Here is an 18,577-nt window from a genome sequence, read left to right on the forward strand (position 1 = left end):
TCAGGACCACAGATGAACAGCAGCAAAACTGTGCATTTAAAAGATGACTTCTCTGTCATCAACCCAGAGCACTACAGGAGTTACTGTGTCCTTATGATCCTTATGATCCAGATTATCACTAATTTTACAACAATGATGAAACTCCTTATTGAACATTATAACTTTTTATAACCATACATAAACCCAAAAGATACAGTATGACATGTGTATCCCAATAGGTATTGCATTGTCTTTATAGTAGTCTACTTGCTTAGGTCCTGCAATAAATCACATATCATACCTGCCTCTTACATCCATATATGTCATACGTTACTATGTACATCTAATGCATCAACCCACCAAAACCATACGGAGCTCTTTAAGGTAAATGATTCAAACCTACAATGAGGCATACTGTAGGAGAAATCACCTATAGCCTGCTTCAGTACAGTATGAAACATCCACTGTTTATTGCATGTGTTAATCAAATCAAATCAAATAGTATTTGTCACATGCTTCGTAAACAACAGGTGTAGACTAACAGTGAAATGATTACTCACTTAATGACAGCCAAGTAACACTAGTTATCACCCAGAGAATGCTAAGGTCTGACTCTCCACCTTTTATCCTGTGCAAGCTTCAGAGTGTGTTCATGCAGGTCGTGGTAAGTGTTGAGAAAAATTGTATAGCTATTGCTTTGTACAAGCTTCTGGACAAAGGGACCAACATAGCTTCAGTGCCCTGTGTGAATCTTACAGTGCTAAAGGAGATACTTTACCATCTGTTAATATAATATTCACAAAACAACCAATAACATGGTCATGCTCCCAACATTCTAAATTGGCAACCTGAAACTAACCAAACAGTTTCTTTCCCGAAATACAACATTCATACGTGAATCACACAAATATATATTGTACCTCTGAAAGCTAAACCATACACATGACCACATTATCCTATCTTATCTCAAACGGCCTCATGCTTGTCTCCAGAATGAATTGAAACTACTGTTCAAGGCACTTTTAAGTTCAAGTTCTTCCACATTTCTTCAGACTATTTCAAGCACTTGTGTTGTATGCATTTCAATGAAGTTTGAGAAAGTTGAAATATATTACAACATAAATAGCAGAGTAATAAAGCAGAGGGTCATGGTAACCAGATAATCCAGGCTTGTAACCAGGGGTACCAGGCTTTTAACCAGGGGCTCAGGCTGGTAACCAGGGCGACACAGCTGGTAACCAGAGTGACCAGGCTGGTAACCAGGATGACACGGCTGGTAAACAGGGTGACAAGGCTGGTAACCAGGGTGACCAGGCTGGTAACCAGGGCGACACAGCTGGTAACCAGAGTGACCAGGCTGGTAACCAGGATGACACGGCTGGTAAACAGGGCGACAAGGCTGGTAACCAGGGTGACCAGGCTGGTAACCAGGATGACACGGCTGGTAAACAGGGTGACAAGGCTGGTAACCAGGGTGACCAGGCTGGTAACCAGGATGACATGGCTGGTAAACAGGGTGACAAGGCTGGTAACCAGGGTGACCAGGCTGGTAACCAGGATGACACGGCTGGTAAACAGGGTGACAAGGCTGGTAACCAGGGTGACCAGGCTGGTAACCAGGGCAACACAGCTGGTAACCAGAGTGACCAGGCTGGTAACCAGGATGACACGGCTGGTAAACAGGGTGACAAGGCTGGTAACCAGGGTGACAAGGCTTCACAGTGATGGCAAGATGGTGAATGGCTCTCTGCTGAGTTAGGACAGAGCCCTGCAGCACCTAATGTACACACGCTCACACAAAAACACACAGGGGTTACTGTATATACATACACATACTGTACACACATATGGGTGATTTACACACAAACATGAACAATTTATGTACAAAGACATACAGTATGAATGAATAATATACAAATAGATCATGTAAATACACAAAAGCTTTATACACAAACAAACGAATGGATTATGCACATACACCTTATTTATGTACACTACAGCACATTCACACAGGTGATAAGGTAGACATATGTCCCTTATGTACATAAATATGAGGTATGTCAATTGAGGTTGATAATGTCACACACATTCATAACAGCATACGCTGAGTGCACAATACATTCAGAACGTTCCATGTTCTTTCCATGACATAGACTGACCAGGTGAATCCAGGTGAAAGTTATGATCCCTTATTGATGTCACTTGTTAAATCTACACTTCAATCAGTGTAGATGAAGAGGAAGACACAGGTTAAAAAATATTGTTAAGCCTTGAGACAATTGAGACATGGATTGTGTATGTGTGCCATTCAGAGGGTGAATGGGAAAGACAAAAGATTTAAGTACCTTTGAATGGGATATGGTAGTATTTGCCAGGCGCACCGGTCTATGTCAAGAACTGCAACACTACTGGGTTTTTCACGCTCAACAGTTTTCTGTGTTTATCAAGAATGGTCCACCACCCAAAGGACATCCAGCCAACTTGACACAACAGTGTCAACATGGGCCAGCATCCCTGTCAACATGGGCCAGCATCCCTGTGGAACGCTTTCGACACTTTGTAGAGTCCATGCCCCAACGATTTGAGGCTGTTCTGAGGGCAAAAGGTGGGGGGCAACTCAATAGTAGGAAGGAGTTCTTAATGTTTTGTACACTCAGTGTGTATACAAATACTTATTATATACATAGATGCTGGTTAAATAGAAACAGTTTACATTGTGGTAAGGGAAGACTAGAGCTCTAACTACATATGACTCATTTTGGAAACATAGTTGGAAGACATGGTGCTACAGCGGTTAGAGGTTTCTGGGTTTGGGGTCGGGTGGTTCGTAGGGTGGACCGGGGGGGTGGTGCCCAGGTTGGGGACACGGCAGGTAAAGCAAACACCCCTGAACCCAAGGGGGACAGCAGCTCAGGCCAAAGGCTTACACAGAGGGGCGAGAGGGGCGAGAGCAGCAGCCCCCCAAACAGGTCTGGGCCTGAATGGGCCAGCACGTAGTCAGGATGGAACCCTGCCTGTCTCGGGGAGCTGGTCTTCATCACTGAGCCCAGGGCCTGGTTGTCAATCATCGGCCATGACAGGGGGAGCTGGGGGCCTTCAGAGCCAGGGGCTGTCCTGGCAGGTGCCTGAAAATAAAGATATGGAGGTGAGCTTTCAGTCACCACAGAATTTCACCTTGACTGTACCAGACCTGGCTTCAAATAGTATTTGTTTTCTTTTAAATACATTAAACATTTGATTAAGTCTGCCTGCAGTGCCAGCTGGCAGGGTCTGCACTTTTAGGACTATTCCATCAGTTCTATTGTGCCAAACATGCTCGATCAAGTGCAGTTAAATAATTTCATAATTTTATAGAAAACAAACACGATTTGAACCCAGGCCAAAACTATACACACGCTATCCCCACAAACACAAAACATGCATTACATTTAGCTACACCACTACTAAATAATGGATAATACATAAACTCACATACATACCGTATCCAACAACTACTCACATCTGGAGCGCTGAACAGTCTGTCTCTTGTTCTGGGCCCCCCAGGGTCCTCGTTCCAAAGTGGTTGCCCACTGAGGCTGAGGGAGCTGGTCCGCGGGCGCCGGGCAACACCCAGGGCCTCCATGGTCCAATCATCCACTATCCTGTGAAGGGAGTCTGTGAAGGACTCTGTGTAGGAACCCATGTAGGTGCCGGTGTAGGTGCCTGTCTTGTTGTTGCTGTTGTTGGCCTGGGCTTGGGCCAACCCTGCTACTGGCTGGTGGGGATGAGGGGTAGAGCTGGCTGTCTGTTGTTGGGGCAGCTGGGTGGATGCACCTTGGCCTGGGCCTGCTCCAGTCCCTGGGAGATGGACATACTGTTCAGACCCTGCCTCAAGTTCAAACTAGCTCTGTTGCTAAAGCATGTTATTTTAACTAAATGTAGCTACCATGAACACTAGATGGCCAATCCTGTTTGTAAAATGCATTCTATCTAAAAACATGTGCTTATGAGAGCAACTTTGGGGAAAGAAAACAGGGTATAGGAGTAGCTACAATAAATACATAATACACATAGATTGGGCTTTTCTAGATGGCTAAGGTTGTTGCTGCAAGTTATACTTACCCCTTCCACGCTCTTTTCCAAGGCAGAGTCGTTTCAGAGTTGACCCTAGGGGACAAACAGAGTTAGGACTCCATGCAGCATGAAGACATAAACACACAGACGTATGTCTACAAACATACAGACACGCTGCTGCACAGAGCTGCTCAATGGCCATACGCAACATTATCACATACAGTACATAAAACTGTGGGAAAGCATGGTTCAGTCAACTATCTGAATACTGATGGACAAGGCCAATCATGCAGTCACTCCAGAAGTGAGCTACAGAACTGTAAGAGGTCTGAGAGAGAAAATGAGAGAGAGTGAGTGAGAGAGAGAGAGAGAGAGAGAGAGAGAGATAGAGAGAGAGAGAGATAGAGAGATCCTAACCAACAGGGTGCAACATAACAGTGGCTGTGTGTAGCCATGCAGACAGGGTCCACTAAGTAGGACTGCAGGGGCAGAGACAGGGATACATTGAGAGGATCTGTGCCGAGCAGACAGGCAGGAGAGGAGAGTAAGAGTGAGCTGACCACACAGTGCTGCTGCAGTGCATCACTATACTGTACATGCACTACTCAACAGCCAAGCACAACAGACAGAGAGAAATATTTAACTAGCTCAGAGAGACACAGAGGAGAAGATGGGATGGGGGAGGGGGGAAGAGAAAAGTTAGAGGAAAAGAGATAAGCTAGAGGATGAAGAGATGAAGAGATGAGGGATAGGAGAGAGACAGTAAAGAGGAGGAGATAAAGAGATGAGGGATAGGAGTGAAACAGTAAAGAGAAGGAGATAAAGAGATGAGGGATAGGAGTGAAACAGTAAAGAGGAGGAGATGAAGAGATGAGGGATAGGAGTGAGACAGTAAAGAGGAGGAGATAAAGAGATGAGGGATAGGAGTGAGACAGTAAAGAGGAGGAGATAAAGAGATGAGGGATAGGAGTGAGACAGTAAAGAGGAGGGGATAAAGAGATGAGGGATAGGAGTGAGACAGTAAAGAGGAGGGGATAAAGAGATGAGGGATAGGAGTGAGACAGTAAAGAGGAGGAGATGAAGAGATGAGGGATAGGAGTGAGACAGTAAAGAGGAGGAGATGAGGGATAGGAGTGAGACAGTAAAGAGGAGGAGATGAAGAGATGAGGGATAGGAGTGAGACAGTGAAGAGGAGGAGATGAAGAGATGAGGGATAGGAGTGAAACAGTAAAGAGGAGGAGATAAAGAGATGAGGGATAGGAGTGAGACAGTAAAGAGGAGGAGATAAAGAGATGAGGGATAGGAGTGAGACAGTAAAGAGGAGGGGATAAAGAGATGAGGGATAGGAGTGAGACAGTAAAGAGGAGGAGATGAAGAGATGAGGGATAGGAGTGAGACAGTAAAGAGAAGGAGATGAAGAGATGAGGGATAGGAGTGAGACAGTAAAGATGAAGAGATGAAGAGATGAGGGATAGGAGTGAGACAGTAAAGAGGAGGAGATGAAGAGATGAGGGATAGGAGTGAGACAGTAAAGAGGAGGAGATAAAGAGATGAGGGATAGGAGTGAGACAGTAAAGAGGAGGGGATAAAGAGATGAGGGATAGGAGTGAGACAGTAAAGAGGAGGAGATGAAGAGATGAGGGATAGGAGTGAGACAGTAAAGAGGAGGAGATAAAGAGATGAGGGATAGGAGTGAGACAGTAAAGAGGAGGAGATGAAGAGATGAGGGATAGGAGTGAGACAGTAAAGAGAAGGAGATGAAGAGATGAGGGATAGGAGTGAGACAGTAAAGATGAAGAGATGAGGGATAGGAGTGAAACAGTAAAGACGAGGAGATGAAGAGATGAGGGATAGGAGTGAGACAGTAAAGAGGAGGAGATGAGGGATAGGAGTGAGACAGTAAAGAGGAGGAGATGAAGAGATGAGGGATAGGAGTGAGACAGTAAAGAGGAGGAGATGAGGGATAGGAGTGAGACAGTAAAGAGGAGGAGATGAGGGATAGGAATGAGACAGTAAAGAGGAGGAGATGAAAAGATGAGGGATAGGAGTGAGACAGTAAAGAGGAGGAGATGAGGGATAGGAGTGAAACAGTAAAGAGGAGGAGATGAAGAGATGAGGGATAGGAGTGAGACAGTAAAGAGGAGGAGATGAAAAGATGAGGGATAGGAGTGAGACAGTAAAGAGGAGGAGATGAAGAGATGAGGGATAGGAGTGAGACAGTAAAGAGAAGGAGATGAAGAGATGAGGGATAGGAGTGAGACAGTAAAGAGGAGGGGATAAAGAGATGAGGGATAGGAGTGAGACAGTAAAGAGGAGGGGATAAAGAGATGAGGGATAGGAGTGAGACAGTAAAGAGGAGGAGATGAAAAGATGAGGGATAGGAGTGAGACAGTAAAGAGGAGGAGATGAAGAGATGAGGGATAGGAGTGAGACAGTAAAGAGGAGGAGATGAGGGATAGGAGTGAGACAGTAAAGAGGAGGAGATGAGGGATAGGAGTGAGACAGTAAAGAGGAGGAGATGAGGGATAGGAGTGAAACAGTAAAGAGGAGGAGATGAAGAGATGAGGGATAGGAGTGAGACAGTAAAGAGGAGGAGATGAAGAGATGAGGGATATGAGTGAAACAGTAAAGAGAAGGAGATGAAGAGATGAGGGATAGGAGTGAGACAGTAAAGAGAAGGAGATGAATAGATGAGGGATAGGAGTGAAACAGTAAAGAGAAGGAGATGAAGAGATGATGGATAGGAGTGAGACAGTAAAGAGAAGGAGATGAAGAGATGAGGGATAGGAGTGAGACAGTAAAGAGGAGGAGATGAGGGATAGGAATGAGACAGTAAAGAGGAGGAGATGAAAAGATGAGGGATAGGAATGAGACAGTAAAGAGGAGGAGATGAAAAGATGAGGGATAGGAGTGAGACAGTAAAGAGGAGGAGATAAAGAGATGAGGGATAGGAGTGAGACAGTAAAGAGGAGGGGATAAAGAGATGAGGGATAGGAGTGAGACAGTAAAGAGGAGGAGATGAGGGATAGGAATGAGACAGTAAAGAGGAGGAGATGAAAAGATGAGGGATAGGAGTGAGACAGTAAAGAGGAGGAGATAAAGAGATGAGGGATAGGAGTGAGACAGTAAAGAGGAGGAGATGAGGGATAGGAGTGAGACAGTAAAGAGGAGGAGATAAAGAGATGAGGGATAGGAGTGAGACAGTAAAGAGGAGAAGATGAGGGATAGGAGTGAGACAGTAAAGAGGAGGAGATGAAGAGATGAGGGATAGGAGTGAAGTGAAGAGGAGGAGATGAAGAGATGAGGGATAGGAGTGAGACAGTAAAGAGGAGGAGATGAAGAGATGAGGGATAGGAGTGAGACAGTAAAGAGGAGGAGATGAAGAGATGAGGGATAGGAGTGAAGTGAAGAGGAGGAGAACCAAGGAAGATAAAAGAAGAGGACATGAGAAGAGGAGAAGGAGAGCAGTGCAGGAGGACAAGGAGCAGTGTGAGTGGTGGAGCGATGGAGGAGAGGAGGAGGAGAGGAAGGAGAGCAGTGCAGGAGGACGAGGAGCAGAGTGAGTGTTGGAGCGCTGGAGGAGAGGAGGAGATACAAACAGATAGACAGAGACACAGGCCCACTGAGGAATCTAGCTCGTGGTTTGCTACTGGATTTATAGGTCACTCTCTCTGGCGGTGGAGGGTTAGACGGCCAGCCTGTGGAGAGGAGGAGAAGAGGAGGAGAGGAGGAGGAGAGGAAACACAGGACATCAGGGTAAGAAGAGCACACAGCTCTGAACAGAACACACATTAGAGATGAGTTTGAACAACAACCCATGTCAGAACCATAAAGGTTAAAGGCTGCAGATGCCTGATTAAGGTCGATGTGACCGAAACGTTGCACCATCTTACTTCCGTTTTGATCCTCCTCTGTACCTGTGATAAGACTTTACATGTTCCATCATTTGCTAAGGCATCCCATTGCAGTCCTTGATGAGAATGACCCAGAAGCTGTATCTGTAGCTTGCCACTTCAATGACATTAATGTAATAAAATGGATAGTTAGGGTTGTAAAATTCTGCACCTTTTCCCAAAATTCCCAGGTTTTCCCGAAATCCCAGTTGGAATATTTACTCAGGACGGAATAAGCAGGAAATCTGGAATCAACCAACCAAAAACCCTGGTAATTTTGGGAAAGTTAAGAGAATTTTGTAACCCTAGTGATAATGTTCTCCATTTGCATGACTGGGATGTGTAGTTTGTAGGTCACCTTGGCCTGGTGATGCTTGTGGTCCTGTCCTCTCTGCATGTAGTCCAGCTCCAGCGTAGATGTTGTCTGAAGAGAGGGAACCCTTAAGGGAGCAGGGCTGCTTGGTCTGGATGGGTTCAGAGGTGGAGGTGAAGGTATCCAAGTGACTGGTACCTGAACGGGCTCTTCTGTCCGACTGTACTGGAGCTTTGGCTGGAGACCCGTTCAGACTGACTGTAGGCTCACCTGCACAGACAGACCAACTTAAATATTACACACAGAAACCTGCACAGAGAGACATTATGTGCATCACAAATGGCACCCTATTCCCTATTAACTGCACTACTTTTGACCAGGGCCCATATAGGGCTCTGGTCAAAAGTAGTGCACAAAATAGGGAATATGTTGCCATTTGGGACATAGACATACACATTATTACAACTTAGCCCTGCTACTCCATTTAAATTATGACAGTTACCTTGCCTTACCAGTTACCTTAAATCAGGCAGACAAGCCTGTTTCAGTCCCTTCCAGAAGAATCTTTCAGATCATCTTTCAGAAGTGACTGGTTTTGGTGCCTTGTACTCACTGGTTTTGCCAGAGTCGCTGGTTTTGGTGGTGACATGCCTCAGCTGTTGTACCAGAGGACTGAGGAGTTTTCCAGCCTTCAGTTTGTGCTTGTGCTTGCTCCTCCGCTTGGGGGGAACTGTGTGAGAGAGACCCAGGGGGGGTGAGGTGGCTTTACCCAGCCTGCGGTACAGCAGCTCTATCTCCCCTCTGTGGTGGGCCTGCAGCACCGAGAGCTCCTTTAAATGTCTGGGTGGAGGAGATGGAAGGATGGGAGAGAAAGGTTTTAGATAAAGGGTAAGTTGACTTACTCAGATGATGCTCTTCTAGACTCAGAGACACCCACACACACAAACACACAGCTGACTTACTTCTCCCTGAGTCTGGTCAGCTCTCTCTTCATATCTGAGTCCTCTATCTCAGAGTCATTATCACTGCTGACATAAGCCGAGCCATGCACGCCCTCCTGCCGGCTCAGCGAATCAGAGCTCTGCACACTACTACTATGGCCTGAACGGCGCAGGAATGCCACCGCTCTCTTCATGAGGTCACTTCCTCTACGCTCCCCTGAGCGACCGTGGCGTGAGGGCGTGGCCGGGGCCAGCTTAGCCGGACTACTCTCCGCCCCCGAGTCCGAGGACAGGAAGCGCGCGTGAGCGTGGACTGTAACATCAACAGACATGGAGGTGGATGTGGAGGCGTGTGGCAACGACCCCCGTTTGGCCATGGCGGGGGGTGTATCAAGGTAGAAGTCTGGCGGGGCGGAGTAGCAGCTGCCACAGGTCCTCAGGGTGACGTCGTCCTCGGTGCTGACAACTGAGAAACGTCCGATAATGGTGGAGGCGGCCTGGGCACCGCTGTGGTGGTCTGAGAGATGGCCAGCAGGGTGCGCCGGGGAAGCAGCGCTGTGGTGGTCTGAGAGATGGCCAGCAGGGTGCGCCGGGGAAGCAGCGCTGTGGTGATCTGAGAGATGGCCAGCAGGGTGCGCCGGGGAAGCAGCGCTGTGGTGGTCTGAGAGATGGCCAGCAGGTTGCGCCGGGGAAGCAGCGCTGTGGTGGTCTGAGAGATGGCCAGCAGGGTGCGCCGGGGAAGCACCGCTGTGGTGGTCTGAGAGATGGCCAGCAGGGTGCGCCGGGGAAGCAGCGCTGTGGTGGTCTGAGAGATGGCCAGCAGGGTGCGCCGGGGAAGCACCGCTGTGGTGGTCTGAGAGATGGCCAGCAGGGTGCGCCGGGGAAGCAGCGCTGTGGTGGTCTGAGAGATGGCCAGCAGGGTGCGCCGGGGAAGCAGCGCTGTGGTGGTCTGAGAGATGGCCAGCAGGGTGCGCCGGGGAAGCAGCGCTGCTCCAACTCCTCTGCTTCCGCTCTCCAGGCGTCCCCACATCAGGAAGGCCAGTGATCATCTATAGATAATAAAGTTATTGTTTAAAGATCTCTGACACGTTTATACCTACTTTGCAGAAATAAAACAAACAGGGAATTATAATATCAATCCACAATATCACAAACTCAATTTATAAGACGTTAGTCAAGCATTGTAGGTACAGTGAGGGAAAAAAGTATTTGATCCCCCGCTGATTTTGTACGTTTGCCCACTGACAAAGAAATGATCAGTCTATAATTTTAATGGTAGGTTTATTTGAACAGTGAGAGACAGAATAACAACAAAAAAATCCTGAAAAATGCGTGTCAAAAATGTTATAAAATGATTTGCATTTTAATAAGGGAAACAAGTATTTGACCCCTCTGCTAAACATGACTTAGTACTTGGTGGCAAAACCCTTGTTGGCAATCACAGAGGTCAGACGTTTCTTGTAGTTGGTCACCAGGTTTGCACACATCTCAGGAGGAATTTTGTCCCACTTGTCACGTCCTGACCCTTGTAAGAGGTCATTTTCCATAGTAGAGTGGTCAGGGCGTGACAGGGGGGTGTTTTGGGTGGCTTTGTGGTTTTCTGTTTCATTGTGGGTTTTCTAGATTTCTATTTCTAGGTTTTGTTTTCTATGTTTTGGCCAGGTATGGTTTCCAATCAGAGGCAGCTGTCTATCGTTGTCTCTGATTGGAAGCCATACTTAGGCAGCCTGTTTTTCATGTGTGGGTGTGGGTAGTTGTTTTCCGTTTTGTCAAGTGTACCTTACGGAACTGTTGTCGGTCGTTTGTTGTTTTGTTGAAGTGTTTTTTCCATTAAAGAAAAGAATGAGCACTATACACGCTGCACATTGGTCTCCTTTAGACGACCCCTGTTACAGAACTACCCACCATGACTGGATCAAGCGGCGTTCCCGGGCAGAAATTGACACCTGGTCACATACGGAGTGGATGGAGAGGAGGAACTGGACTTGGGGCCAGGTAATCGATAGATATCGGAGCCTACCTGGGAAAATCGAGAGACAGCCCCCAACATGTTTTTTGGGGGGGCACACGGGTAGTTTGGCTGGGCCAGGGGTGAGGCCTGAGTCAACTACCCGTGCTTTTTGTGGTGAGCATGTGCCTGCCTCTCGCACTCTCTCTCCAGTGCGCCTCCATAGCACAGTACGTCCTGTGCCTGCTCCTCGCGCTCTCCCTCCAGCGCGCCTCCAGAATCCAGTACGTCCTGTGCCTGTTCTTCGCACTCTCCCTCCAGTGCGCATCCATAACCCAGTACGGACGGTGCCTGCTTTGAGCACTCGGTCCTCAGTGCGTCTCCCCAGTCCGGTGAGACCGGTTCCTGCTCCACGTACAAAGCCTCCAGTGATAATCGATGGTCCGACGCCTGTAGAGATGATCTATGGCACTAAGCCTCTAGTGATGATCCATGGCCCAGAGCCTGTAAGGATATTCCATGGCACGAAGCCTGAAGAGGTAATCCATGGGCCGGAACCTGAAGAAATAATCCTTGGCAAAAAGCCTGGAGGGATTATAAATGGTTCGGAGCCTGTAGGGATAAACCATGGCACGAAGCCTGTAGGAATAATCCATGGCCCGGCACCTGTAGAGATAATCCATGGTAAGAAGCCTCCAGTGATGATCCTTGTTGCGGAACCTGTAGAGAGGATCCACGGCATGGAGCCAGCAGCAACGGTCACTAGTCCGGAACCTATTATGACGCCTCCCAGTCCGGAGCCTCCAGCAACGCTCTTCAGTCCGGAGCCTCCGGCGACGCTCTTCAGTCCGGAGCCCCCAGTGACGCTCTTCAGTCCGGAGCCTCCAGCGACGCTCCTCAGTCCGGAGCCTTCAGCGACGCCTCCCAGTCCAGAGCCTCCAGTGATGCTCCCCAGTCCGGAGCCTCCAGCGACGCTCCCCAGTCTGGAGCCTCCAGCGACGCTCCCCAGTCCGGAGCCTCCAGCGACGCTTCCCAGTCCGGAGCCTCCAGCGGCGGTCTGCGGCCCAGAACCTTCAGCGGTGGCCTGCAGCCCAGATCCTCCAGCGGTGGCCTGTGGGTCAGAACCTCCAGCAGTGGTCTACAGCACAGAGCTTCCAGTAATGATCTACAGTCCGATTCCTCCGATAATGATCCACAGGCCAGTGTTACAGAAGCGGAGGGATCTGCGGGCGGAACGGGGGTTACGCCCTGAGCCGGAGCCACCTCTGTTGCTGGAGGATCGGAGGGAGAGGAAGGTTCTGGGTGTAGCACATGAGCCGCCATAGACTTTTGTCACCCTCCCTACCCTTCCTTTATGTTTGGGGTTGTTTTTGTTGGGTTTTGTTTGGGTGCAGTCGGGGTCTGTACCTTTGGGGGGGGGGGTACTGTCACATCCTGACCATTGTAAGACGCCATTTTCCATAGTAGAGTGGTCAGGGCGTGACAGGGGGGTGTTTTGGGTGTTTTTTTGGTTTTCTGTTTCATTGTGGTTTTCTAGATTTCTATTTCTAGGTTTTGTTTTCTATGTTTTGGCCAGGTATGGTTTCCAATCAGAGGCAGCTGTCTATCATTGTCTCTGATTGGAAGCCATACTTAGGCAGCCTGTTTTTCATGTGTGGGTGTGGGTAGTTGTTTTCTGTTTTGTCAAGTGTACCTTACGGAACTGTTGTCGGTCGTTTGTTGTTTTGTTGAAGTGTTTTTCCATTAAAGAAAAGAATGAGCACTATACACGCTGCACATTGGTCTCCTTTAGACGACCCCTGTTACACCACTCCTCTTTGCAGATCTTCTCCAAGTCATTAAGGTTTCGAGGCTGACGTTTGACAACTCGAACCTTCAGCTCCCTCCACAGATTTTCTATGGGATTAAGGTCTGGAGACTGGCTAGGCCACTCCAGGACCTTAATTAATGTGCTTCTTCTTGAGCCACTCCTTTGTTGCCTTGGCCGTGTGCTTTGGGTCATTGTCATGCTGGAATACCCATCCACGATCCATTTTCAATGCCCTGGCAGAGGGAAGGAGGTTCTCACCCAACATTTGATGGTACATGGCCCCGTCCATCGTCCCTTTGATGCGGTGAAGTTGTCCTGTCCCCTTAGCAGAAAAACACCCCCAAAGTATAATGTTTCCATCTCCATGTTTGACGTGGGGATGGCGTTCTTGGGGTCATAGGCAGCATTCCTCCTCCTCCAAACACAGCGAGTTGAGTTGATGCCAAAGAGTTCCATTTTGGTCTCATCTGACCACAACACTTTCACCCTGTTGTCCTCTGAATCATTCAGATGTTCATTGGCAAACTTCAGACGGGCATGTATAAGTGCTTTCTTGAGCAGGGCGCTGCAGGATTTCAGTCCTTCACGGCGTAGTGTGTTACCAATTGTTTTCTTGGTGACTATGGTCCCAGCTGCCTTGAGATCATTGACAAGATCCTCCCGTGTAGTTCTGGGCTGATTCCTCACCGTTCTCATGATCATTGCAACTCCACGAGGTGAGATCTTGCATAGAGCCCCAGGCCGAGGGAGATTGACAGTTATTTTGGGTTTCTTCCATTTGCGAATAATCGCACTAACTGTTGTCACCTTCTCACCAAGCTGCTTGGCGATGGTCTTGTAGCCCATTCCAGCCTTGTATAGGTCTACAATCTTGTCCCTGACATCCATAGTGGAGAGTTTGGAATCTGATTGATTGATTGCTTCTTTGGACAGGTGTCTTTTATACAGGTAACAAACTGAGATTAGGAGCACTCCCTTTAAGAGTGTGCTCCTAATCTCAGCTCGTTACCTGTATAAAAGAAACCTGGGAGCCAGAAATCTTTTTGATTGAAAGGGGGTCAAATATTTATTTCACCTCATAAAATAGCTAATCAATTTATAACATTTTTGACATGCGTTTTTCTGGATTTTTTTGTTGTTATTCTGTCTCTCACTGTTCAAATAAACCTACCATTAAAATTATAGACTGATCATTTATTTGTCAGTGGGCAAACGTACAAAATCAGCAGGGGATCAAATACTTTTTTCCCTCACTGTAGATGGAGTCACTAAGAGGTAGTAAATAGTGGCCATGGGGAACAAAAATGTAACACAGTAAAGTACCTTAAACTGGCCTCTGGATCCAGAGCCAGAGCAGGAGGTAGAGTGTGGTATGTTTTGTCTCCTAGACATGGGAGCTGCAGACAGAGAGAGAGAATGAATGTCCAGGTTCTCTAAATGACTACAATAAGAGCTGTTTAATAGGTTAAAGGAAAATAATTGAAACCTCTGTGGATCTTGAAATTGATCACTGTCACAGCTGTTTGAGGGATCACTATCATGTTGTATCCTTCATACCACACTATAGAATGTACATACCACACTATAGAATGTACATACACACTATAGAATGTACATACCACACTATAGAATGTACATACCACACACCGCAGAATCACTCAAAGTGCTCAAACTGTCCATCCTCTCTGGAATCTGAGGCTGAAAGAAAGAGTGGGGAGGGAGGGAGAGAGGGATGAGAAAAGAGAGAAGTGAAACAGAGAAAGACAGTTGACAGGGAGAGAATAAAGAGCAGTCATTTTAAAGGGATAATGGTTAACATTTAAGGATGAATGGTGGACATAGATTACGTGTACTTTACATGTAGTCTGGGGTGGGAATAAAGTTACTTATAAGGACTAAACAAATCTCAGAACAGAAAGTATGGTTGCATACCAAATGTATTGCACTATTTGGGGAATAATATGATTTATACGAAATAAAGATTCTGTGTTTACCAGCTGTTCCCCTGTCCGGTAGCGCCCCTCCCCAATAGGTCGCGGGGTGCTGCTTCCTGAACCCAAGGTGGCGCTGTCTGGCCCAGGAGGGGATTGGACGTACTCCGTCCCCGAGCCTGGCGTCTCCGCAGCACTGCCTGATGGATACATGGGGGCATACTCCTGGTACAGCAGGTTCCTCAGCTTCTCGTCCAGAGTCTTGATGGTGCTGTCCACAAAGCCCCCTCGGCCCCCCACCCCTCGCCCCTCCCCATCCGACTCACTGGGCCCCCCTGCTGTGTGCTGGTGGGGGGCAGGGCTCTGGGGCAGCGAGGGGGCCTTTGCTCCACCCACGGAGAAGGGCTGCTGGAGCACCACAGGCGGCTGGGAGCTGTCAGGGTGGGCAACGAAGGGGTAGGAGAGTTGGAGGGACTCTCTGGCCGAGGAGGTAAAAGGGTCCTGGGAGGGCAGAGGGGTGAGAGGAGCTGCGTTCCCCTGGGCTCCACCACTCACATCCAGGGACATTGGCATGGCCAGTGGGCAGCAGGGCACCTCCTCCACCATGGAGGCAGCACATGCCATCTCCGCCATCTGCTGGACGGCATGGATGGGGGAGATGGCACCAAGACGCCCTCCCCCCTGGTGCTCCTCTCCAGGCACGGAGCTACGAAGACCTCCAGAGGGGGCCGCTGGAAGAGCCAAGGCTAACTGGGTGTGATGCAGCCTGGGCAGGGTAGAGCTGTGGGCCTGGCCCTCTAGAGGATGACCTGGGTGGACAGATGGGGGGCCAGAGGGAGCTGAGACATGGGACATAGCCAGGAGGAGAGGGTCTGTGGAGGACAGGATGGGAGGGCTACAGAGGCCATAGCCCTCGTAGTTGAAGCCTCCACTCCCCCCAGACACAGAGTTAGCTATGGAGGAGGACGCTGATACTGCAGGAAGAACCGAAAGAAGACACAATATAAGAGTAACATCCTGTTTGTCTACAAATGTACAACAGGCCCACATCCAAAGAACTTAAACAGATAATATTTCAAACTAAAGCACATATATTGAGGATGTCGTTCATTCATTCAGCACTAGAGGACAACATGGTACCATTACTCCACCAGGATGACATAGTACTGAAATGTTAACATGGAAACAAAGTCACCTCTGCCTGAAGCAGTCCCTGCAGTGCCACCATCGGCAGACTTGCCTGGCACCGCACTTCCATCAGGCTGAGCAGTCCCATCATGTTGAGTAGTTGTAGTCCCATCATGTTGAGTAGTTGTAGTCCCATCATGTTGAGTAGTTGTAGTCCCATCATGTTGAGTAGTTGTAGTCCCATCATGTTGAGTAGTTGTAGTCCCATCATGTTGAGTAGTTGTAGTCCCATCATGTTGAGTAGTTGTAGTCCCATCATGTTGAGTAGTTGTAGTCCCATCGGCAGACATGTTTGCAGTCCCATCCTGGTTGGAGGTGGGAGTCTCCTCCACTGGGCAGATGATGAACCATCGCTTCCCTGTGTGGAGCACTGAGAGAGGAGAGAGAAGAGAGGAGAGAGAGAGAGAGAGAGAGAGAGAGAGAGAGAGAGAGAGAGAGCGAGAGAAAGCGAGAGTGTGAGAGAGATAGAGAGAGAGAGCGCGAGAGAGAGAGAGGAAAGTCCTCAGCTATGGCAGCCAAAACATCCCAAAGTCCTCAGTACAAGCTCCTTTCAAAACCTTCCTCCACAGACATCCCAATCACAAATAGAATAGATAGAGGATAAAGGAGAGGGAGACAAAAGAAGAGAGAGAAAGACAGAGAGAATGGAGTCTTACCATTCTGCTGATAAACAGGCTGGGGTGCTCCAGGCTGCTGACTCTTTAGAGAGATAGAGAGACAGACAGAAGACAGACATTTGAGTGCGTGTGTGTCTCTCTGTCTGTCTGTCTGTCTGTGTGTGTGTGTGTGTGTGTGTGTGTGTGTGTGTGTGTGTGTGTGTGTGTGTGTGTGTGTGTGTGTGTGTGTGTGTGTGTGTGTGTGTGTGTGTGTGTGTGTGTGTGTGTGTGTGTGTGTGTGTGTGTGTGTGTGTGAGTGCGTACGTGTGTGTGTGTGGTTTCTTTTAATGAACGTTCATGAGAGTAGACTAGTCTGTGTGTTAGTGAGTTGTGTTTGGGATGTCCCCCTCACCTCTCCCCCCGGCCCCCAAGAGCTGTGTCCCAGTTGGGGACTGCCCCCCAAAGCGGAGTCCGTCTCTCCCTCCATGTCCTCGCTCAGCATGTCCTCAGCCTTGTCCACGATGTCCTTCAACTGGTCAATGAACATCTCCTTCTCTATGGTTAGGATGAAGAAATTCTCTGCCTACACACACACACAAACGTGCACACACACACACACACGCACACACAAAAACACGCACAGAGATATGGACACCACACACACACACACACACACACAGGATGTAACCACACGTAAATAATTATGAAGATATAATACTTCAGGAACAAATAACACTTCAGGAACAATCGTAACATACAATAATTATACAATATCAGCAATATACAATATCAGGAAACGTAAAATGACAAAAGGAAATACTATAGATAGTGAAGTGGATGACCCAACAGTACAGGCAACATTAATTTCCCACATCTTCTGCTGTAGTGCATTGAGATTGGTGACAGAGGAGGAACCGAAGGTCCATAGTCCTTTGAGCATTTGCTCTAGCTTGCCTGGAGTGGCAGACGATCTGCTTTGCAGTTTTGGGACTATTCTAATTGGTCCATTAATCCTTAAGAATGTATTAATGCACAAGTGTGTTAATCTAAGTTTTAAAACAATCCCAATCAAAATCCATCTGTTTTTTCATGTATGAATCTGTTATTCAATGCGTTTCATCAAATACGTTTTTCAATAGTTTTTTATACCTACAGGGGTCATAAAATTCCAAATCAAGTAGCAAAATGATCCATGGTACATATAGGACAGAAACTTCAAAACCTTATTCCTTGTGATTTATATTTTGATTGTCTTTTTTATGAATGTGTTATTCAATGCAATACCAGTAAAGGCTAAATTCAATATTTTATTAAAAAATATATATACATACAGTTGAAGTGGGAAGTTTACATACACTCAGTTTGGAGTCATTAAACTCGTTTTTCAACCACTCCACAAATTTCTTGCTAACAAACTATAGTTTTGGCAAGTCGGTTAGGATATCTACTTTGTGCATGACACAAGTCATTTTTCCAACAATTGTTTACAGACAGATTATTTCAGTTATAATTCACTGTATCACAATTCCAATGGGTCAGAAGTTTACATACACTAAGTTGACTGTGCCTTTAAAAAGCTTGGAAAATTTCAGAAAATTATGTCATGGCTTTAGAAGCTTCTGGGGAGGCTTGCATGCCGAAGAACACCATCCCAACTGTGAAGCACGGGGGTGACAGCATCATGTTGTGGGGGTGCTTTGCTGCAGGAGGGACTGGTGCACTTCACAAAATAGATGGCATCATGAGGTAGAAAGATTATGTGGATATATTGAAGCAACATCTCAAGACATCAGTCAGTAAGTTAAAGCTTGGTCGCAAATGGGTCTTCCAAATGGACAATGACCCCAAGCACACTTCCAAAGTTGTGGCAAAATGGCTTAAGGACAAGAAAGTCAAGGTATTGGAGTGGCCATCACAAAGCCCTG

At 47.5% G+C, this 18,577-nt stretch overlaps 1 protein-coding gene across 1 annotated transcript in view; it reads right to left on the bottom strand.

The window, feature by feature from the left end:
- Window positions 1–2,576: 2,576 nt before the first annotated feature.
- The window catches only part of LOC115151181 (serine/threonine-protein kinase WNK2), a 71,421-nt gene continuing 55,420 nt past the window's right edge, over window positions 2,577–18,577 (bottom strand). Inside the window, exons 17-29 of the mRNA XM_029695192.1 lie at window positions 17,065–17,235; window positions 16,713–16,755; window positions 16,064–16,426; window positions 14,932–15,842; window positions 14,578–14,635; window positions 14,261–14,334; window positions 9,201–10,228; window positions 8,852–9,078; window positions 8,284–8,508; window positions 7,632–7,730; window positions 4,081–4,125; window positions 3,479–3,816; window positions 2,577–3,104 (exon numbers count right to left, since the gene is read on the bottom strand). Of these exons, the coding sequence (XP_029551052.1) occupies window positions 2,733–3,104; window positions 3,479–3,816; window positions 4,081–4,125; window positions 7,632–7,730; window positions 8,284–8,508; window positions 8,852–9,078; window positions 9,201–10,228; window positions 14,261–14,334; window positions 14,578–14,635; window positions 14,932–15,842; window positions 16,064–16,426; window positions 16,713–16,755; window positions 17,065–17,235 (3,954 nt within the window). The 3' untranslated portion in view covers window positions 2,577–2,732. The remainder of the gene's footprint in view (window positions 3,105–3,478; window positions 3,817–4,080; window positions 4,126–7,631; window positions 7,731–8,283; window positions 8,509–8,851; window positions 9,079–9,200; window positions 10,229–14,260; window positions 14,335–14,577; window positions 14,636–14,931; window positions 15,843–16,063; window positions 16,427–16,712; window positions 16,756–17,064; window positions 17,236–18,577) is intronic.

The sequence above is a fragment of the Salmo trutta genome, chromosome 16 (genome assembly GCF_901001165.1).
Source record: "Salmo trutta chromosome 16, fSalTru1.1, whole genome shotgun sequence".
Taxonomy (NCBI): domain Eukaryota; kingdom Metazoa; phylum Chordata; class Actinopteri; order Salmoniformes; family Salmonidae; genus Salmo; species Salmo trutta.